Source organism: Boleophthalmus pectinirostris, unplaced genomic scaffold (assembly GCF_026225935.1).
Source record: "Boleophthalmus pectinirostris isolate CB_2022bp ecotype Guang Dong unplaced genomic scaffold, ASM2622593v1 HiC_scaffold_2, whole genome shotgun sequence".
Classification (NCBI taxonomy): Eukaryota; Metazoa; Chordata; class Actinopteri; order Gobiiformes; family Gobiidae; genus Boleophthalmus; species Boleophthalmus pectinirostris.
The window spans coordinates 2145385-2165384 of NW_026571152.1; the positions used below are offsets into that span (position 1 = coordinate 2145385).

At 40.2% G+C, this 20000-nt stretch overlaps 1 protein-coding gene across 1 annotated transcript in view; it reads right to left on the reverse strand.

The window, feature by feature from the left end:
• itga11b (integrin, alpha 11b) overlaps positions 1-20000 on the reverse strand; it is an 84888-nt gene that overhangs the window by 36191 nt on the left and 28697 nt on the right. The window contains 8 exon segments of the mRNA XM_055155961.1: positions 660-730; positions 1194-1359; positions 1567-1711; positions 4979-5127; positions 7931-8058; positions 8630-8744; positions 9961-10052; positions 11391-11500. Of these exon segments, the coding sequence (XP_055011936.1) occupies positions 660-730; positions 1194-1359; positions 1567-1711; positions 4979-5127; positions 7931-8058; positions 8630-8744; positions 9961-10052; positions 11391-11500 (976 nt within the window).

A 20000-nucleotide genomic window follows, 5' to 3' on the forward strand; every position in this document is an offset into this window, starting at 1 on the left:
GAGAGAAGGAGAGAGAAAGAAAGAAAGAGAGTGAGAGAAGGGAAAGAGGGAGAGACAGAGAGAGGGGAAAGAGACAGGAGGAGAGAGAGAGAGAGAGAAAGAGAGGTGGGCAGGGAGGGAGAGAGGCAGAGAAGGAGAGAAAGAGAGAGTGGGGGAAGGGGGAGGAGGAGAGAGAGAGGGAGAGAGAAAACCGGGGGAGACAGAGAGAGAAGGAGAAAGAAAGAGGGGGGGAGTGAAAGGGAGGGAGGGAGACATATATGTATATATATATATATATATATAGAGAGAGAGAGAGAGAGAGAGAGAGAGAGAGAGAGAGAGAGGATCTTGGCAGTGTCACGTTTTCAACAAAACCATCTGCTGTGTGTTCCAGAGTTTCCACGCTGTGTTTTTTCTGCTCGTTTGTGATGGAGCAGTTTGCCCTGGACCAACAGTGACAGATCTGGGAGCTGCGCGTTCAGTAACAAATACCTCAGCGGGATCACGATGAAATTGAAATTCAAGATGAGTTAAAACTAGATTTCTGTATATCTGGAGAATCACTTGAAGGTTTCAGGTCATTATTCAGTGCTGTTTCGGATTTGTACAAAGCAGTGGAAATATTAAACTACATTTTTGTAAATTTGGATCATTTCATATTTGACATAAAGTCGACTCACTTTGACGACGTGAGAGGAGAATCCAGCCTGAGCCATCTGCAAACCGAAGCCCCGGCCCTGACTGCTCGTACCTGCAGCACACACAAAGTACTTCATAGTTTTGGTGAAGTGAAATGGCAGTTTGTGGAGATAAATGTTGAGAGGAAAAGAACAAAATTAAAGAAAAAAGCAGTGAGGCCTAAAAAATTTAAGCAGAGAAGAGGAACACACATTTCCAGTTTTAATGTATTAAATGTAAATAAAATAAATAAAATAAAGCTGTAGTTCCAGCCAAATCAGCTCTTTCTGGTCAGATTAAGTCTAATTTGAGTTTTGTTTTTTTTTACTTTCAGGTTGCTTCACATCCCCAGAGAATGTTGATAACATCAGCAGCAAAGTTTGTGCACTTTGGACATGTTCTGGCCCTTACTTTATGGTTGTTGAGTAATGACCCATAATGTTTTTAGAGAAATATGAAACAGAACAATCTGAATGATGTTTTAGTGACAGAGACGTCTAACTCGTCCTGTCCTCATTAGGCCCAGTGCCTCTTACCCTCCAGACTGAAGATCCTCTCTCCCAGCGCGTCCACAATGTCCTTGAGCGCAGACTCGTCCGTCACGTTGAAGAAGTGCTGCTCATCTGGGTCACTGGCGATGAACTTGATCTCCTTGAGGAAGGCCTCTGGGTTTATGCCTCTGCGATTGTAGGAGCCCAGGACCTACACACACACAGAGTATAAGAGCATGGTCACATTTATATGTCCAGAGGAAAAAGTCTGCTCCTGTCCTCATGGTCATCATCAGTTTAGTCCATGTTCACACTGAAGCTGCAGACTTTTATATTTGTTATTCCCCTCTCAGTGTGGTGGTGTCATGTGCATGGGCTCTGTGTGTGGGGTACATGTCGTGTACAGTGTAGTCCTCACGGCGATGGCGTAGAGCGTGATGTTGTCCCTCTCACTCTGGCCCACTGCCTCCTTCAGGTCGGGGCTGTCGTGTGACTCTCCGTCTGTGATCACGATCATCACCTTCTTGGCTCCAGGACGTCCTCCTCTCTTAAACGCCTCTCTCCTGGACACGCACACACAAACACAAGATCCACATCAAACTCAAGGGAAACACAAAATCAATAGAAACAACTCATTATAGTAACTAAGTTGTTATTTATATGGTGATTTTTCACAGACATCTGTCCCAAAGACACTTTACACAGCATTATTCATTCCCTCCAGACCCGCTGATGGTAAACTACTATTGTAGCCACAGCTGCCACAAAAGCGAGGCTGCCAATCTGCGCCATGGGTCCCTCCAACCACCATCACACACACCACTTTCATACTAGGCAATGTAGGTGAAGTGTCTTACCTAAGGACCAGTGATGGGAAGGTGACTTTTCAAATGTATTCCCCTACAGATTACAGATTACATACCCCAAAATGTAGTTTGTAACATAATCCATTAAATTACTTAAAGTGAGTAATCTGAATACTTTGGATTACTTGATTTGCTGTAGAGAAGCAAAGACGAGGAAATCTTCACATAAGAAATTTTGTCTGATAAAAGAAAATGAAAAGGCTTTAAGAGTCTTTACTTTACCAGATTAAAAATATTATTGATAGAAGACGCGGAGACACGGTCCGAGCGGCATGGTTCAGTCCTGTTAAATCCTGGTTAGACCTGGTTTAGACCTGGTTTAGTCCTGGTTTAGACTTTGTTTAGACCTGGTTTAGTCCTTGTTTAGACCTGGTTTAGACCCGGTTTAGATCTGGTTTAGACCTGGTTTAGACCTGGTTTAGTCCTTGTTTAGACCTGGTTTAGACCTGGTTTAGTCCTGGTTGTAGACCTGGTTTAGACCTGGTTTAGTCCTTGTTTAGACCTGGTTTAGACCTGGTTTAATCCTTGTTTAGTCCTGGATTAGTCCTGGTTTAGTGTCTGACAATGAGTGGAATTACCGAGAAAAAAAAAAGGGGATATAGCCCCAAATGTGAAAACGGGAAAATACCGCCATGTAATCCATTTATTTCAACAAAGTAACTGTAACTGAATACAGTTACTCATAATTTGTACTCTGATTATGTAACTCCGGTACAAGTAATCTGTTACTCCCCAACACTTCTAAGGACACAACAGTTTTTGTGACTGGCGCCCCCTGTGGCCCCTGATTTTCCCAGCACTCTCCTGTCCAAGTTCTAACCAGACCCGACCTCTGAGCTTCTGAGATCTGAAGGATCTGACAGGATTTGACAAACCCGGTATGTCCACAGAATCATTATGAGGAGCCGATGATCCAGGCGAGCGTTTGTGTTTCCTTTTAGGTGTTTCCAGCTGAAATGTGACTGTAGCTCTGGGGTTTGGACATGGTCAGCTCACTCATGTCCAAACCCCAGAGCTACAGTCACACTTCAGCTGGAGAGACATAAACCCACTTTAAGTGAGTGAGCTGATCTTAGAGATGAGTGGTGCCAGTTTAGCCTTTAGCAACAAAGTACCAATCACAACAAAAGGGAACAAACAGAAGTTAAAGACAAGAAACTCTGTGAAAACTACAAGTGCCTTGTCAACTAAACATCATCAGTTTGTGTTTACATGGAGCTTTATAGGAAAAGTGTGTTCTGGGCTGCAGAGGAGATGTTGTTGAATTTCCAGTGGGCTGGGCATGAGTCAGACTTGTGACAGGTTGAAGATGGCAACAGCCTATTCAGATTTTGAACAGATCCATGGTGTGAGTAATGGAAACTGTTGGCTAATGCTATTTTGTGTCTATAATGTCACTGGAGAGACACTTGAACAGCACAGATCAGTTCACCTGTTGTAGTTGAATTCAATTCTTTCTCTCTAGATTGTGTTAAAGCTCAGACTAAGGCTACCGCCACATGACAACACTCCTGGATTTTTTTGTTGTGGGTTGAAAAAAATTTGTGTCCACACATGTGTCAGATCAGTAAATATTCACGTCCAGACGACAGCGGAGCACTGAGTGAAAATGATGTAATACCTGTGCCACACCTGTATGTGGCGCTGTTAACAATGATAATAATATTTAATAATGCAGATCTCATCATAATTTTTTTTTTTTTTTTTCCTTTAAGGTAATTTTAACTTATTTTATATATATTCTAGAAATATAGCTGTTTTGTTTTGCAAAACTTAAGCATAAGTTTTTTGTTTTGGTAACATTTTATAATAACTACACCTTATTTAGCCTTAATAAAGCATGAACAAAGACTTAATGAATAATGATTCACACTTAGTAACTATTTAATTACTAAATGAATTAGCACTTAATTTGCACTTAATTTGCCTGTGCTGTAAATAGTTACTCAATACTTCTTAATTACTCATGAACTAACCATTTGCATATTTGCAAATGTATATTTAAGTTCACATTTGAGCATTTATTAATCATTAATAAGCTATGAGAGAATGATTTACTAATAATGCAATGCAATGATCATTCAGGCAGCTGTTATCTGTTAGTTAAGTCTTTCTGAGAGCTTTTCTAAAGTGAAGACTAATTATGTTTATTAAGCATTTGTTAAGGTTGGTCAAATTCCAGAGAAACAATAATACATTACTAGTAAATCATTCTCTCATGGCTTACTAATCATTAATAGATGCTCAAATTTGTACTTAAATATACATTTACAAATGCACACACAAATGGTTAGTTCATGAGTAATTAAGTAAGAAATACTTATGAGTAACTATTTACAGCACAGGTGAATTAAGTACAAGTTAAGTGCTAATTCAGGTAATAATTAATTACGTGAATCCTTATTAATTAAGTCTTTGTTCATGCTTTATTAAGGCTAAATAATGTGTAGTTATTATAAAGTGTTACCTTTGTTTTTAGTCATAAGTTTTGGATGAGAATTATTAGAATAACTTGGTCTGAAAATCCAACAGTTTAATTCCCCGTGTGTAATCTTTGTTATTGATCCGTGTGTGTAATCTGCGTGGTGTGTGTTGTTAGAATTAGCGTGTCTCGGTTGCTGGGCGACGGGAGCAGCTCTGTAGGCTACACCTGTCACATGTCAGCAACAGCCTTGTGGTCCGCGGAGGCCAGTTCGAGGTCTGCAGCCTTCACTGCATCGGACGACCCTGGCGATGATGTGGTCGGGACATCATTGTTTTCCAAAAGTTCTCAAAAAACAAAATTTTCACCCACGCAATACGCCGGCGCCGTGGGGACAAACGGCCAAAACAAATCATCTCTGTTTCGACCATAAAACATTGTGTGGACAGACCCTAAAGCTAACTGGAATAACAGAGCTTCAGACAGAGCAGTGCCTCCTGTTAGCTTTATGCTTAAATACAGTTAACTTCAGTTGTTGTTACCGGGCCACGTTGATTCCCAGAGCCGTCCTGGTCTCCTCTCCTCCTCTCTGGTCGATGCTCCGAGCTGCCTCCACCACATCCTCCACCGTGAGGTACTCCCCCAAACTGAACTCATGCACCACAGACGAGCCGTACTGCACCACCCCGACCTGCAGGGGGAGCACACAGGACATTACTGCACGCCTAAGAGGACGAGTTAGAGTGAATAAAATACAACGTAACAGTAAAATATACCACCACAAAACTCTTAGGTAGAATGAGATGTTGTCATTTGTTTTGATTAGTCTGTTATAATTATTGTGTAATTTAAATTAAAGTTTTGGCCCTTGTTAACATTATGGTTGTTAGGTTGCTGTCGACTCTGGCTCTATCCCTCTCCAGGCAGGTGTGGCAGATTTGCAACAGCTAAATGGCAATTACCTACTTACTCCACATCCATATTCAGTGTTGGGAAGGTGACTTTTAAAATGTATTCCCCTACAGATTACAGATTACATAGCCCAAAATGTAGTTTGTAACGGAATCCAAGTTACTTAAAGTGAGTAACGTAATCTGAATACTTTGGATTACTTGATTTGCTGTAGAGAAGCAAAGATGAGGAAATCTTCACATAAGAAGTTTTGTCCACTAAAAGACAATAAAAAAGCCCAGACTTTACTTAACCAAATTAAAATATATTATTGATAGAAGACGAGGAGACACAGTCCGCACGGCATGATTTAGTCCTGTTAAATCCTGTTTGAGACATAGTTTAGACCTGGTTTTAGACCTGGTTTAGATCTGGTTTGGATCTGGTTTTAGACCTGGTTTAGACCAGGTTTGGACCCGGTTTACACATGGTTTTAGTCCTGGTTTTAGTCCCGGTTTAGACCTAGTTTAGACCTGGTTTAGACCTGGTTTTAGACCTGGTTTAGACCTGGTTTTAGACCTAGTTTAGACCTGGTTTTAGACCTGGTTTAGACCTGGGTTAGACCTGGTTTTAGACCTGGTTTAGACCGGGTTTAGTGTAATGAGTGGAATTACCGAAAAAAATAATAATGGATTTAGCCTAAAATGTGAAAACAGGAAAATACCTCTGTGTAATCCATTTATTTCAACCAAGTAACTGTAATCTAATTACCACTCATTGAAATAGTAACTGTAACCGAATACAGTTACTCATAATTTGTACTCTGATTACGTAACTCCAGTACATGTAATCTGTTACTCCCCAACACTGCCCATATTTTATGAGCCTTTTTTACTCAGGAGCCTTTTTTCCCATCCATGCTGATAAACGTGGACGATGCAGACTGTGCAAGAATGGCTCCACACAAACGACCTGCCAGAAGTGCAAAGTACTTGTGCTTTACAAAGGATAAAAATAGTTTCTTGGAGAACCACATGAAAAAGTGATCTATACCAAGTTGTTTTGATTGTTGCTCTGCCACTGTAAAGCTGTTACACTGAGCTTTATGTTTTCATTGTTATGAAAAGTGGTATACAAATAAAGTTAGTGTTCATATCATTTTCAGTCTTCAGTGTTAATTTACCACACCAGACCAATGCTGCAAATCTGCAACATCCCAGAACACACTGGATGTGAAGGTCTCTCTCAAAAAAAAGTCAGGATTGTATATTACTATTCCATATGATCATTTTCCCCAAATATCAGATTTTTCCTGTTACTAAAACTTAATTTGAGCCTGAGAGGGCTAATTCACTTTGCATTGAAAAAAACATCACCTCTCTCTCTAACTGCTGCTGTCACACTCTTCATTTTGGTCTTAAAATGTTTACATTCACTCTATATGATCCTGCAATTTTTATTTTGCTATTGTGACTGTAAATCAAGATATTTACATTAATAACAGACAAATTAGGCGCCTTCTTTCCCCAGGGTGGCTTGCAGTGCTGGGAAGGTTACTTTTAAAATGTATTCCCCTACAGATTACAGATTACATAATCCAAAATGTCGTTTGTAACGGAATCCATTAAATTACTTAAAGTGAGTAACATAATCTGAATACTTTGGATTACTTGATATTGTTTTGCTTTTTAAAACTACATGAATGGAACAACTACATCCTGAAAATTCATGTTTTTTCTCTTCAAATTGGTTGAGCCCAAGTCTCCATGAACAGACTTTTGTTTACTGTAGAGAAGCAAAGACTAGGATCTGTTAACATGAGATCTTTTGTCTGCTAAAAGACAATTAAAAGCCCAGACTTTCCTCAACCGTAAAAAATATGTAATATCTGATGTTTTTTACTCAAAATTATGCAGAATCAGATTATTAACAACGACGATTATTAATGACCTCGTCCACTGTGTGACTGACACCACCAATGTTAACATGACGTTTATGTGGCTCTTATTGCACGTGTTCTATTTGGGTTTTTGGCAATTAGTGAAATTACCAAAATAAAAAAAATTAAAAAAGGGAATAGCCCAAAATGTGAAAACAGGAAAATACCGCCATGTAATCCATTTATTTCAACAAAGTAACTGTAATCCAATTACCACTCACTGAAACAGTAACTGTAACTGAATACAGTTACTCATAATTTGTACTCTGATTACATAATGCCGGTGCATGTAATCTGTTACTCCCCAACACTGGTCGCTTCTTAGCAACAGATCTGATTGACAGTGTTGCTAAGTACCCGCTCCCTGCTAAACCAGAGGTGCAGTGATCACCTTCAACAGTCTCACTCTTAACTGGCTCTTCAGTTGCTGTTGAAATTCCTAATATGGAACTCAGCTCCATATTTGCTCCTAAAACTACCAGCCTTGATGAGCTTCATTTGACTGAGGCCAAACACTATGAGTGATGTGACATTCACTTTTACACATGGACCAGACTCAGTCCTGGGATGGGACCACTGTGTCTCCATAGTGTTACTACTTGAAAGTGAAAGTACCAGCCTGTCACTTCTTAATGTGAGATGTTTGATGTTTGTCGGGACCGACCTGAGTCTGACCTGGGCCGATGTAGAACTTTTGCAGGACGTTGATGAGGAAGTCCTGCACCTCGTACCAGGGGTAGATGGAATTTGAGCCATCCAACACGATCACGATGTCCATGAACGTCTCACACCCTGAACACAGCACAGGAGACTGTTAGATCTTCAGGACACTGTACGATCTGATCATGAGGGTTCAAGTAAAATCCCTTTCACTTTTCCCAGAGAAAGTGAAGAGCAGTTTGTTTTAATTTATTTATTTGTCTATGTCACATCATGAATATTAAGTTTGGTACCTGATGATGTTTGTTTAAAAGTTGTAATGGTGCTGTAATGTCATGTTTTTGTTATTGCTGTTGGTTAATTTTATTTTTGTTTGCTATATGAAACATAATTTACTAAACATTTATTTATTTATTGTATTTATTTTATTTATTTAATGTATGTATTTATTAATTTATTTATGTATTTTATTTTATTTATTATTATTTGTTTTGCATAATCCTCATCTGAGTCTTCAAATGTGATTCCTCTGTGCAGTCAGTACCTTCTTTGTAAGTCAATAGTAGAAATAAATGAGAATTTTACTTCCAGATCCAGAAATGTCCGTCCACCATCACCCTCGTGTTTAGTTCAATCCTCCATAAATGTACAAATGTACAAATAAACAAATGCTTGATTAAATAAAAGAATGAAAGTTGTTTACTCTGCAGAGCGGGGGCGATGGTGTGCGAGAGCCTGAAGTTGCGTCCGACGCGTGTGCAGATGCCGGTGCTGTAGAGGGAGCTCCCGCACTCATGAGACCAGAGAGGACCACACGTCTGAGCAGAGAAGAAGAACAAGAAGAAGAACAAAAGGACAAAAGGACACGTTTAGAAGAATGACAACGATAAATGTGTAATAAGCCATTGTCTCAGTTTTATTGAATCATTCTTTTGTTTCTTTTGGAATGTTCCACTGTTTGACTTTAAACTATTCTATCTCTATGAAGACACGCAATTTACACGAGCAGGCCAAGTTACAGATCAGATCTCTGGAGGGGCAAGCTTAGTTACGATTAAGAGCATGTTTATTTTTAGTAATGTACGTGGAATTGAAAAAAAAGGAAGACAGAAAAGCTGGATGCCCTGACTAAATATGTCCTACTGTCATGATCATGTATTTAAGAACAAAGAATTACATGTACTAGACACATTTACTCGTTAAACAGTTTAAAGTACTGTGAGTTACTACATCCCAGAGGTGGGACTTGCAAGTCGTGACTTGGACTCGAGTCAGACTTGAGGCACTATTTTTGGGACTTGAGACTTGACTTGATAAAATCGATTAAGACTTGGGACTCGACTTGGACTTGAAGGTCAGTGACTTGGGACTTGAGGTCAGTGACTTGGGACATGACTCAGACTTGAGGCCTGTGACTTGAGAAGACTAAAACATATGTTTTTATAAAATACTTTCTCTTTTTACTTAATAAATGCAGTGCTGAATTTTACAGGAACAAACCGGAACATGTCCCTCCCACTTCTGTTTGGAACTTTGGATGGAACTGAAGTACTGTGATACTCAAATATACTACAGTAATATATAGTACAATACAGTAAAACAGACGAAATGACATAACATGATCCTTCCATTTCAGTGCAGACTACACACTTAATAATATAATATAATATATATATAATATAACTGTAATTAAGCACCTTTAAATCTGAATTCTTTCTATTCTGACTGAATCTTATCAAGACATTTAAAAAGGAAATATTTACATTTATGCTATTATGATATAAATACTCTAATATAAATATACCATGACTTTTTAAAGTGTAATTTATCTTCAAATTCATATGACTAGAATCTCAAAGCAGACGACTTGGACTTGACTTGGACTTAAGGGCCAGTGACTTGAGACTCGACTTGGACTTGCCTGTATTTGACTTTGGACTTGACTCGGACTTAAGGTCAAAGACTTGAGACTTACTTGAGACTTGTAAAACACTGACTTGGTTCCACCTCTGCTACTCCCTCATAAATACTCACCACAAAGCTGCTGTCTCTGGGGTTGGAGGTGAGACTCATGCCCAGCCTCATCCCGTCCTTCCTCTCCGACACGTTATCCAGCGACAGTTTACCTACACAACAGTCACATGTGACAAAGTACACAAGTGGGTAGTACTCATTTACTCTGTTACATTGTACTCAGAGTACTTTTCTATCAGCATACTTTTACTCCTACCCCTCCTGAGTAATATTTTTATTGACATACTCGAGCAAAAAAAGTCTAAACTGACAAAAGTTTTATGTGACAATATAAAATCATATGAAGATTTGTTTGTCTCATTTTTGTGTCTCTTCATCATCTCTTCATCTTTATTTCATATTTTGTCCTTCAAATGACATTAACTTTTTATAAATTGTGTTACATCCTGACACTTAAAGCTGAAGTATAGTTCTGCGTCGACTCAACGTGCACTGCCGCCGTCGCCTTGTCGCCGTCGTTTTTGATTTATGGATCTGCGTCGAGGTCTGTGCACCGTGAAGTAATTCACCGCCAAAACGCTAGGGGGCGACGATATCTGTCCATTCATATATACGGTCTGTGTGTGCGACCTGCAGACGTATAATCTCTGAAAAGTTTAACATGAACCATCTCTAACACGACAAAAGCACAGAACAGACTCACCATTAGTACAATGTGACTCTGTCAAGGAAAGACACTCATATTCCACTGAGTCCTGTTCTTTTTAAGTCCGACAGACGCTGTCTGTGTACCAGGAGTGAGCTGTTTTTTTGAGTGTTTAGTTTATGTAAGTTAGCCATGCGGTTTTAAGTTTCGTTTCTGTAAAACGTAAACACATATGCGCAAAGCTGCACTAAACACTTTATTTCTCAATATATACTGAAAGAAAGAAAAGCCGACAGGAAATGTCTACAGAGCGGTGGTACGGAGGACCAATCACAGCTCTTATCATCTGCGTCGCTTCCCCTGCTGTCTGCGACGTTTTGACGCGTAGGGGGTATGCGTCGACGCAAACTCTCTGCGTCATGACGCAAACAATTTGACGCTGGACCATAAATTGGTCTTTACTCTTTAAATTACTCTCACTTACTTCTGAGGAGTACTTTTCCAAATATTTTTTTACTCTTACTTGATTCTCTTAATTTGCTGAACTACTTTGTACTTCTACTTGAGTAATATTATTTTGAAGTAACATTACTCTTACTTATGTACAATTGTTGGCTTCTCTACACTAATTGTCACTTTGAAAACATTTTACGTAATTCAACTTATAGAATTAAAGTCGTATAAAAAATTGATTTTTGGGATAGAAAAATTAAATAGTAAATAGCAACGTTTGGGCTTTTTTCCCCCTAATATTAATCCGTAAAAAACGCAATATATTAAACACAAAATGTTGGCTTTGAGTGAACAAAATGACCACTGCAGTCAGTTTATCCTCCGTCCTTACCCAGGTTGAGTCTGGAGCAGTTCACATTATTCCTGACGTCCAGAGGGCACCTGAACACATCTCCGGTCTGTTTTTTCCCAGTGGACTCGAAGGGGGCCCCCACCAGCAGCCTAGAGTACACACACACACACACACACACAGGCACATTACAGGCCTACAGTAGATCCAGGGTTTAAGCACTTTACACCAAAGACGACGGTTCAATAAACAGGAAGCTCGTCACAGCAGGGGGCCGCCTTTGAGAGCGCCGCATTCACTGATATAAAACCCACGCTTCTTCGGTCTCTGTCATTAAAGGCTTTGTGAATCAGATTGTGGAGAATGTAAAACTTCAGGTAGCAGTCTGAGCTCCAGTAGCACTCTGGGTTTACCGCAAGGAAATGTGTTTAATGACTGAGAAACAACGAGAACAATAGATGCTCCTGTTTCAGTTGTTCAGCTGAAGAGTGAAGGCAGTTTAAAGCTCCTCTATTACACAAAATGAACTCTTGTGGTGTTACTATGTCAAAAACACACCTGGAGTTGTTTTGTTTCATTCACACATGTTTAAGTAACTCTTTATTATCACTCTGTCTACATCTCCAAAGCTCAAAATACTCTGTTCCACCTTCTGAGGTCATGAAGTGGTAGTTTTTAAGTTAGCAGCAGTAAATAGGCAATTCCAGAGCTGAAGTCATCCAAATGATTCTAGTGAAGGTATATGGAGTTTAAAAACACAGTGGAGCACTTGTTTTTAATGAGGAAACATTATAACAGATGAGAAAATAGTGTTTTATGAGCAATTTAAGATCTGAAAAGACTGAACTGAGTCTGGACTGTGTGTGGACTTTAAAGATGCCACCTGCTTGTATCCATGGAGATTAAGGAGCACCATTTGCCCAACTTTTTGAAACAAAATTGAAACTCAATCTGTACCTAGTATCAGTTTTTACACCTGCCAAAGTAAAGTTCCATGAGAAATTTCATGAAATTCTCTTGATGTTTACTGGTTTCACCAAGACAAGTTTAGTGTCTGCAGAAGCCTTAAATCTTAAAGTCTTAAATCAAAAATAATTTATTTAGTCCAATACTATCAATGGAAGTTGAATATAAACATGGACATTGCAGATCATTTGGTACCAGTTTTATGTCTCCGTCATCATTAGTTTTTGAGATATGGCAAAACTGTAATTTCTTTGGGACTTCAAGGAATAAGCAATAAAAATAATAATTAATAAAACAAAAAAATTATATTTATATAAAAAATAAATAAAACACACACACACACATTATTTTTCAAGTTATTTGAGAAAAACTGATTTTCAGCCTGAGCTTTTATGGACACTGTTAAGATGGAGCTTAAAAGTCTTGGTGGACTCAGTAGATTTAGTTCAGTTGAGCAAATATTCCACAGATTTTTCTTTTATTTGGTATTGTCACATTTTAAAATTGGGTACAAGTTGAATTTCTGACATTGTGGCAAATGACGCAGCCTAATGGAGATGTTATTGCTTTGTCTGGAACATTCCTCGAGATCCATGGATTTCAGAGTGATGAAAAATGAGCACTGTTGCCATAGCAATAAACTAACTTCATAACATCGTATCAACTCATGTATCTTGCATTTCTTCAATTCCAGATGTTTAAGTGCTCAAAAATCCCTTGAAAATAATACTGTGCATGGGCTCGCCACTCCGCAGCTCTCACCTGTAACTTGGCCTGCGTCACCTGTTGTCCCCATGGAAACAGATAAGTGTAATGCTAAAGAGTGGCATTCTGGGTAAAGCAGATCCTCTGCCAGAAAAGTTACATAATGTCCCTTTAAAAACACAGTTACCAAGACGACAGAGAGGGAGATGAACTAAATATGCTACATTTCTCAAACTAAAACATTAAATAATAGAAGAAACAACACCAGGCTGCTGTTGTTCAAAACTGGTGTTGTTCAAAACTTCAAAATCCTGTTTTGTAGGACCTTGAATATTTGTCAGCACGTCCTGTCGTACAGAAGCATTTCCCCGTCTGTTATGACAGGACTATTGTTCATCATGTGTCTCGGTGCAGTCTAAGGTCAGCAGCCAGAGCCCCACTGTTTTTAGCGTGAAACCAGTAATTAGTCTGCTCCGGAGTAAACATCTCCACATGGAACGGGCTTCTGGGAACAGACGTTAGTCACCTCCGCACCGCAACGTTTAGTTTGCTAATGTGTCGCTGTGAAACTCCAACCTGTCCCAGACCACTCCCCCAGGCCCCAGTGTATGAAGAACCAGACTGAACTGAACCAGGACTGAACCAGGACTAAACCAGGACTAAACCAGGACTCGTCCTGGGTTATAATCAGAGTTACAATCATGGCATCTTAGACTTAAGCATTGCCCACTTCATTTAAAATAGAATGGAACAAAACTGGGACTAAACTGGAACTAAACCAGTGAATTATTCAAAACCCTCCACTAAATAATAAAATAACCTCTCTAAGAACAACAAACCAGGACTAAACCAACAGTCCTGAACTTAACTGGACTTTAACCCAGACTAAAGCAGGATCTGAACCAGGACAAAGTCCAGTCTAAACCAGGGCTAATCCAGAATGGACTCAGCATTTAACCAGGGTTCAACTGGATTTCAACTGGATTTCTACCAGGACTAAACAGGAGTCAAATTAGTGACTACACCTGATGGCTACTCCGGGACTAAACCAGGACTAAAACAGGTCCAGGCCAAATCACTTCCTGTGACCTCACTAGAGTCATGTAGAGTTCCTGAGCAGGTGCTCAGTGGAACTGTAAGTATAAGAGCAGAAGCTGTAATGAGCCTGTAAAGTGTACAGTGCAGTCACCAGGAGACATTAGTCACAGTTTCCTGCTCCTGTGCTCTGTGTTTACTTGTGCTTCTGGTCCATTGTAGATGATCATAATTAAAGCCAATAAACTCCTCATCTGCATTTTTCTTAATCGAGGTCAAAACAAAAGTCTGAAACAGGGCCTCATGTGTTGGATAAACATTAAAGACAGTTGATCATTTTGAGAACAGGGCTTTATTGGATACAGACTTTCATTTTACCCTTTATTTAATAAGGATAGTCCCACTAACCACACAGAGGGCCCTGATGTACAGGATGGGGAGATGGACTGAGGCAGGCACAGGGAGAACATGCAAACTCCACAGAGAAAAGAGCCTAGGATCTTTTTGCTGTGAGGCGACAGGGCTAACTGCTGTGCCACTGTGGAAGACGATAGTATGAACATGTTTTATTTTCACATTCATTCACTGAATGAACATGAGAAGTGTTTTTATTAGATTCCTGTATTCTGCAAACAGTTAGAGTAAAGATGCAGAGGGCGCTGTAGACCGCATCTGCTGTCACTCAAACATGAAGCTGTTTGTATGAAGCTAAAAACATTCTCAGCTTCAGTTCAGATGGTAAACTTCTGAATACAGGCAGTTTGAGCACACTGATGTTTTGTTGTTCTCCTCTGGAGAGGAAGCATTCACTCTGAGAGAGCGGCGCTTGGGTCGCTGTCAACCTGACCTATGACCTTTGACCTATAGTTAATAAGGCCCCTGAGGTTAAGCAGCAGAGCTTGGAATTGTGTAAAGAAGCACAAGTATCATGTAGGATTATTTCTATGGACGACTACTGCAGGGCTGCTGTTTCTCTGACAAGACACTTTGGATCAACTTTATATGAGTGACACATCTCCTCCTGGCTCTCTGTGTGTGTGTGTGTGTGTGTGTGTGTGTGTGTGTGTGTGTGTGTGTGTGTGTGTGTGTGTGTGTGTGTGTGTGTGTGTGTGTGTGTGTGTGTGTGTGCGTGCGTGCGTGCCTGCGTGTGTGTGCTGCTCCAAAAGCTTCCTCTGCTCTAATCCTTCACAGTGTCTTTAGTCTCAGGTGGAGGAGCGTCGCTGTAGCACCAGTGAGCGCGAGCGGATTTATGGACCTCTGTCCACTTGAAGCTTGTTGTCATGGAAATAAGTTTGTTGTCATGAGTCGTGGTGTTTGGGGGATTGATGAGCGGTGTATGTGAACAAGACCAAGTCTAATGTAAAGTAAACAGAACTAAATGTAGAGCTGCTGGGGTCAGTGCACAGAGCGCTTCAACATGTGTGAACAAGACTTTAGTGTGAGCGGTGTGAAACAAACACGTGAATGAAACAAAACACAACACTGCAAATGGATTATGGGTGGAAGTTCATTTAGCAGAATAAACCATTTGAGTTGAGATGCAGCCACATGTTTGCACAGTGTTGATAGATGCTATAGATCCTCACGCTCCACAGTTTGCCTTCAGCCTGAGATGACAAAGAGTCAATGACATATCCTTTATTTTGAAAAGTGCTTATCTGTTGACTCACACAAAGCTTCACGTACATCACCATGATTCAGTGTGAAACATGTTTAATGACACACTCAGAGTCACTGCCCCTGTCCATGTGTTTTCAACAGACCTGTCATTTAACATCAGCACCATGAAAACTCTGCTGTTTGGAGGAAAACATGTTCAACACAACATGGACCAGCTCAGATGATCTCTTCTAAATCACAAACAAAAGTACTATCACTTACAGTTTATGAATTAAAACTACCATGAAATACAGTCAATTATTCTGTACACCAGTGGCAGAGTGTGCATTCACACCTAGGCCTCCAGTAGTGCTCCGTCTGAAACAATTCTCAATACTCCTCCTCAAGAACTATTTGATGGTTATAAAAGCATCTTATTATACAGAAACACAGTTTAAAGAGCCATGGAGATTCTGTGCACGGAGAAGTGAGGAGAGGGGGGCACGCGGCGCACTGAGAAGAAGTGAGGAGCTCTGGGATGCTAAACCAGGACTAAACCAGGACTGTTTGTCAGGACTAGCCCGAAGGTGCGCCCGCGTAGACTGTTGGGTGACCACAGACAAAAGGACCATGCCACACAGGGCGGCTCCGTGCCGCACGCGCCCGTCCCGCACGGGGCCACACAGAGCTCAGTGCAACTGTCGCCTAATGGCGCTTTGCGGACACTCTGCTCCGTTGTTTCAGGGGTTCTCTCTCTTGCTCTCTTCCAAGTCCAATATTAGACCTGGTTTAGTCCTGGTTTAGTCCTGGTGTAGACCTGGTGTAGACCTGGTGTAGACCTGGTGTAGACCTGGTTTAGTCCTGGTTTAGTCCCAGTTTAGTCCTGGTTTAGACCTGGTGTAGACCTGGTTTAGACCTGGTTTAGTCCTGGTTCTGCTACAGATGCAGTTTGCTGTTTTGGCTGGTTCACTCTCTGACTGTCCAATCAGCTGTTCTGAATCTGGTGACGTCGTTCGCTGCTAAAGTTCCTGGTGACACCAACTCAAAATCTGATTGGTTGAAGCAACAGTTTCATGGACGTTTCTTTTGTGTTCGAGTTCCTCCAGAACAGATTGTGAAGGCCTCAGAGACACTTCTTTGACTTTGACTCTGCCTAGCAACAAGTGACAGCTGAAATGTGATTGGTCAAATGCTTTCATAAGAAAATCCACATGTTGAGGCAAAACAACCATCAGAAAAGCTCGGAAAGGAAGAGGACAGAACATTTGAAATTATTTAATAATAACAGAATTAACATCAGTCTGTGATTCAGATATTTTTTTAGGCCAGCAGAGAAGGACTTGAAGACCCTGACGCCCCAACACTTATGTATACACTGAAGTTATTTTTGCAGTGCAGCAGCAGCAGCAGTAGTAGTAGTAGTATTAGTACTAGTAGTAGTAGTAGTAGTAGTAATGGTAGTAGTAGTAATGGTAGTAACAGTAGTAGTAGTAGTAACAGTAGTAGTAGTAGTAACAGTAGTAGTAGTAGTAGTAACAGTAGTAGTAGTAGTAGTAGTAGTAGTAACAGTAGTATAGTAGTAGTAGTAGTAGTAGTAGTAGTAGTAGTAGTAGTAGTAGTAGTAGTAGTAGTAGTGCATAAGTAGGCAATGTACCCAATGTATTTGATCAAATGTCTTATCCCAGTACACACACACACACACACACACACACACACACACACGCACACATGTATTAGTACTGTCTGTTGTGTGTTCTCTCAGTCTAATTATAAAACATTTTATTGTCTTAGAATCAGGATGTGAGCTTTAGCATGCTAGTTGTTAGCATCACCATGACATCAAACACGGCTCAGGTCTCTGAGAGTAATAAAAACACTTTTAAACTCATCATGGTGAATCATTAGGACACTCAGAATGTCAATTATAACACAATAATGTTTGTCATAGATTAGAACAAACACACAAAAGCAGTGTGTCTGTTTAAGTATGAAGTGAGTTGTAAATTATATGAGGAACACAAATAAACAGGACTGGTGTAGCAGAGGCCTCACACACACACACACAACACACACACACACACACTCTGACCTGGAGGTCTGACCCGGGGTCAAGGCTCAGTTCAGCTCAGGTCAGTGAATGAGGTTATAAAAATGATCATAAATGGAACGTGAACATGTGACTTTTTTATGATCTCATCACACACAGACCTGGAGTTGTGTTTTGTTTCATTCACACACATGTTTAACACACAAACCTGCACATTTAGTGTACTGAGTTCTTCTCCCAAACAGAAAACACTCTGTTCCACTTTGTGATGTCATGTGCTCCACTGTGTTTTTAAAGTCCATATATCTTCATTTGAATCATTTGGATGATTTCAGCCCTGAAACTGCCAATTTCTACTGAACTAAAGGTAAAAGGAGCAGTTCACTTAAAAAAGAGTTTCATGACATCACAAAGTGAAACAGAGCATTTTGAGCTTTGGAGATGTAGACAGACTAATAAATATTGATGAATTTTAGGTTTACAATGAACAAAACATAAAATAAGGATGATTTATGTCTGTTGTATCAGAAATGTCTTACTTAGTTTAGAGAGCTTTTTAGTCAACTCTTCTGTTTGTCTTCCATTTGCCTTAAACCTGATGCCTGGAGATTCACTTTTTACTCTTTAGAAACAAATGTTGCGTATGGTTCATACAGTTCTATTGAGTTGATTGAAACTGATTAGAATCTTTTCAAAATCCTGTCATCGCCTCCTCCGGACCATGAGGCACACAGAGTCTGGACCTGACTCTGTGTCACATGTTTCACCACAAACTGTCAAACTGAGACGTCCGCACGATCCAATCTGGACCCAAGAACATTATTTTAAGATGTGCATTTATGATCACACCAAATCTCAACAAAGAGGGAGAGAAGAGCAAGAGAAGAGAGCGAAAGAGAGAAGAGAGAAAGAGACAAACGTTAAGTGAAAGAGAAAAGAGAGCAGTAATAAAGAGAGAACGAGAGAGGGAGGCATAGAGACATAAAGAGAGAGAGAGAGAGAGAGAGACGGGGTCCCACTGGGGTGCACACAAAAACAAAGCGCACAAACGGAGGGAGAGATTTTCCAGAGCCTGAGGAGCAGAGCACATAGTTTCCACTGATTCACCTGAAGTTCACAGACAGGACTGAGACAGACTGTGAGACAAAACTGAGACAAAACTGAGACAGACTGTGAGACAGGACATTGAGACAGACTGTGAGAAAAAACTGAGACAGGACCCTGACACAGGACTGAGACAAAACTGAGACAAGACTGAGACACAACCCTGAGACAGGACTGAGACAAGACTGAGACAAGACTGTGAGACAGGACCCTGAGACAGGACTGAGACAGACTGTGAGACAAAACTGAGACAAGACTGAGACAAGACTGTGAGACAGGACATTGAGACAGACTGAGAGACAAAACTGAGACAGGGCTGAGAGAAAGGACTGAGACAGGACCTTGAGACAGAACTGTGAGAAACGCTCTCAGCTCGGAGGAACCAGACTGCTCTCATTTCACGACAGCACTTTTTTTTTTTTTTTTTTTTATGCAAAATTTCAAAAAATGGCAGGGTTAGGTTAAGAGTCGGGGTTGGATCTATGTTTAGAATTATGACTAGGATTAGGTTTAAGATTAGGGTTATTAGAGTTAGTGCAGGGCGCAGCATTTTGCAGGTGTGTAAACTCACCTAAACAATATTTCAAGGGCTCATATTATTTTCTGATCCATGTTCTAGTGTTGTTTCCTCAAACACAAACACACCTGGAGTTGTGTTTGTTTCATTCACATGTTTAACACACAAACTTGCACATTTAGGCTGAGTTCTTCTCTCAAACTGTTCCACCTTCTGATGTCATGTGGTAATACAGGAAGTGCTCCAGTGTGTTTTTAAACTTCACACACCTTCACTAGAATCATTTGTATGATTTTAGTCCTGGAATAGCTAATTTCTGCTGAACTGAAGATTAAAAGAGCAGTTCACTTGAAAACAACTGTTTCATGACATCACAACGTGGAACGGAGCATTTTGAGCTCTGGAGATTATTTACTGCTCAAAGAAAGGAACATTGATGGAATAAGTGTGATCATATCTGAAGCGAGGGCTGGCCTGGGAAATACACACTACATATTTGAAGTACATCTGAATGATTTCCAACAAAAATCTTTTGTAATTCTTGCATAAAGTAATAATATAATTATAACATAAATTTATCAGAAGATGGAGCCAGCACATAAAGTGGTCTGTGTGGTTGAGCTCCAGCAGCCCATAGAACACACAGAGTGTGTGAATGTGTGTGTAAGTGTGTGAGTGA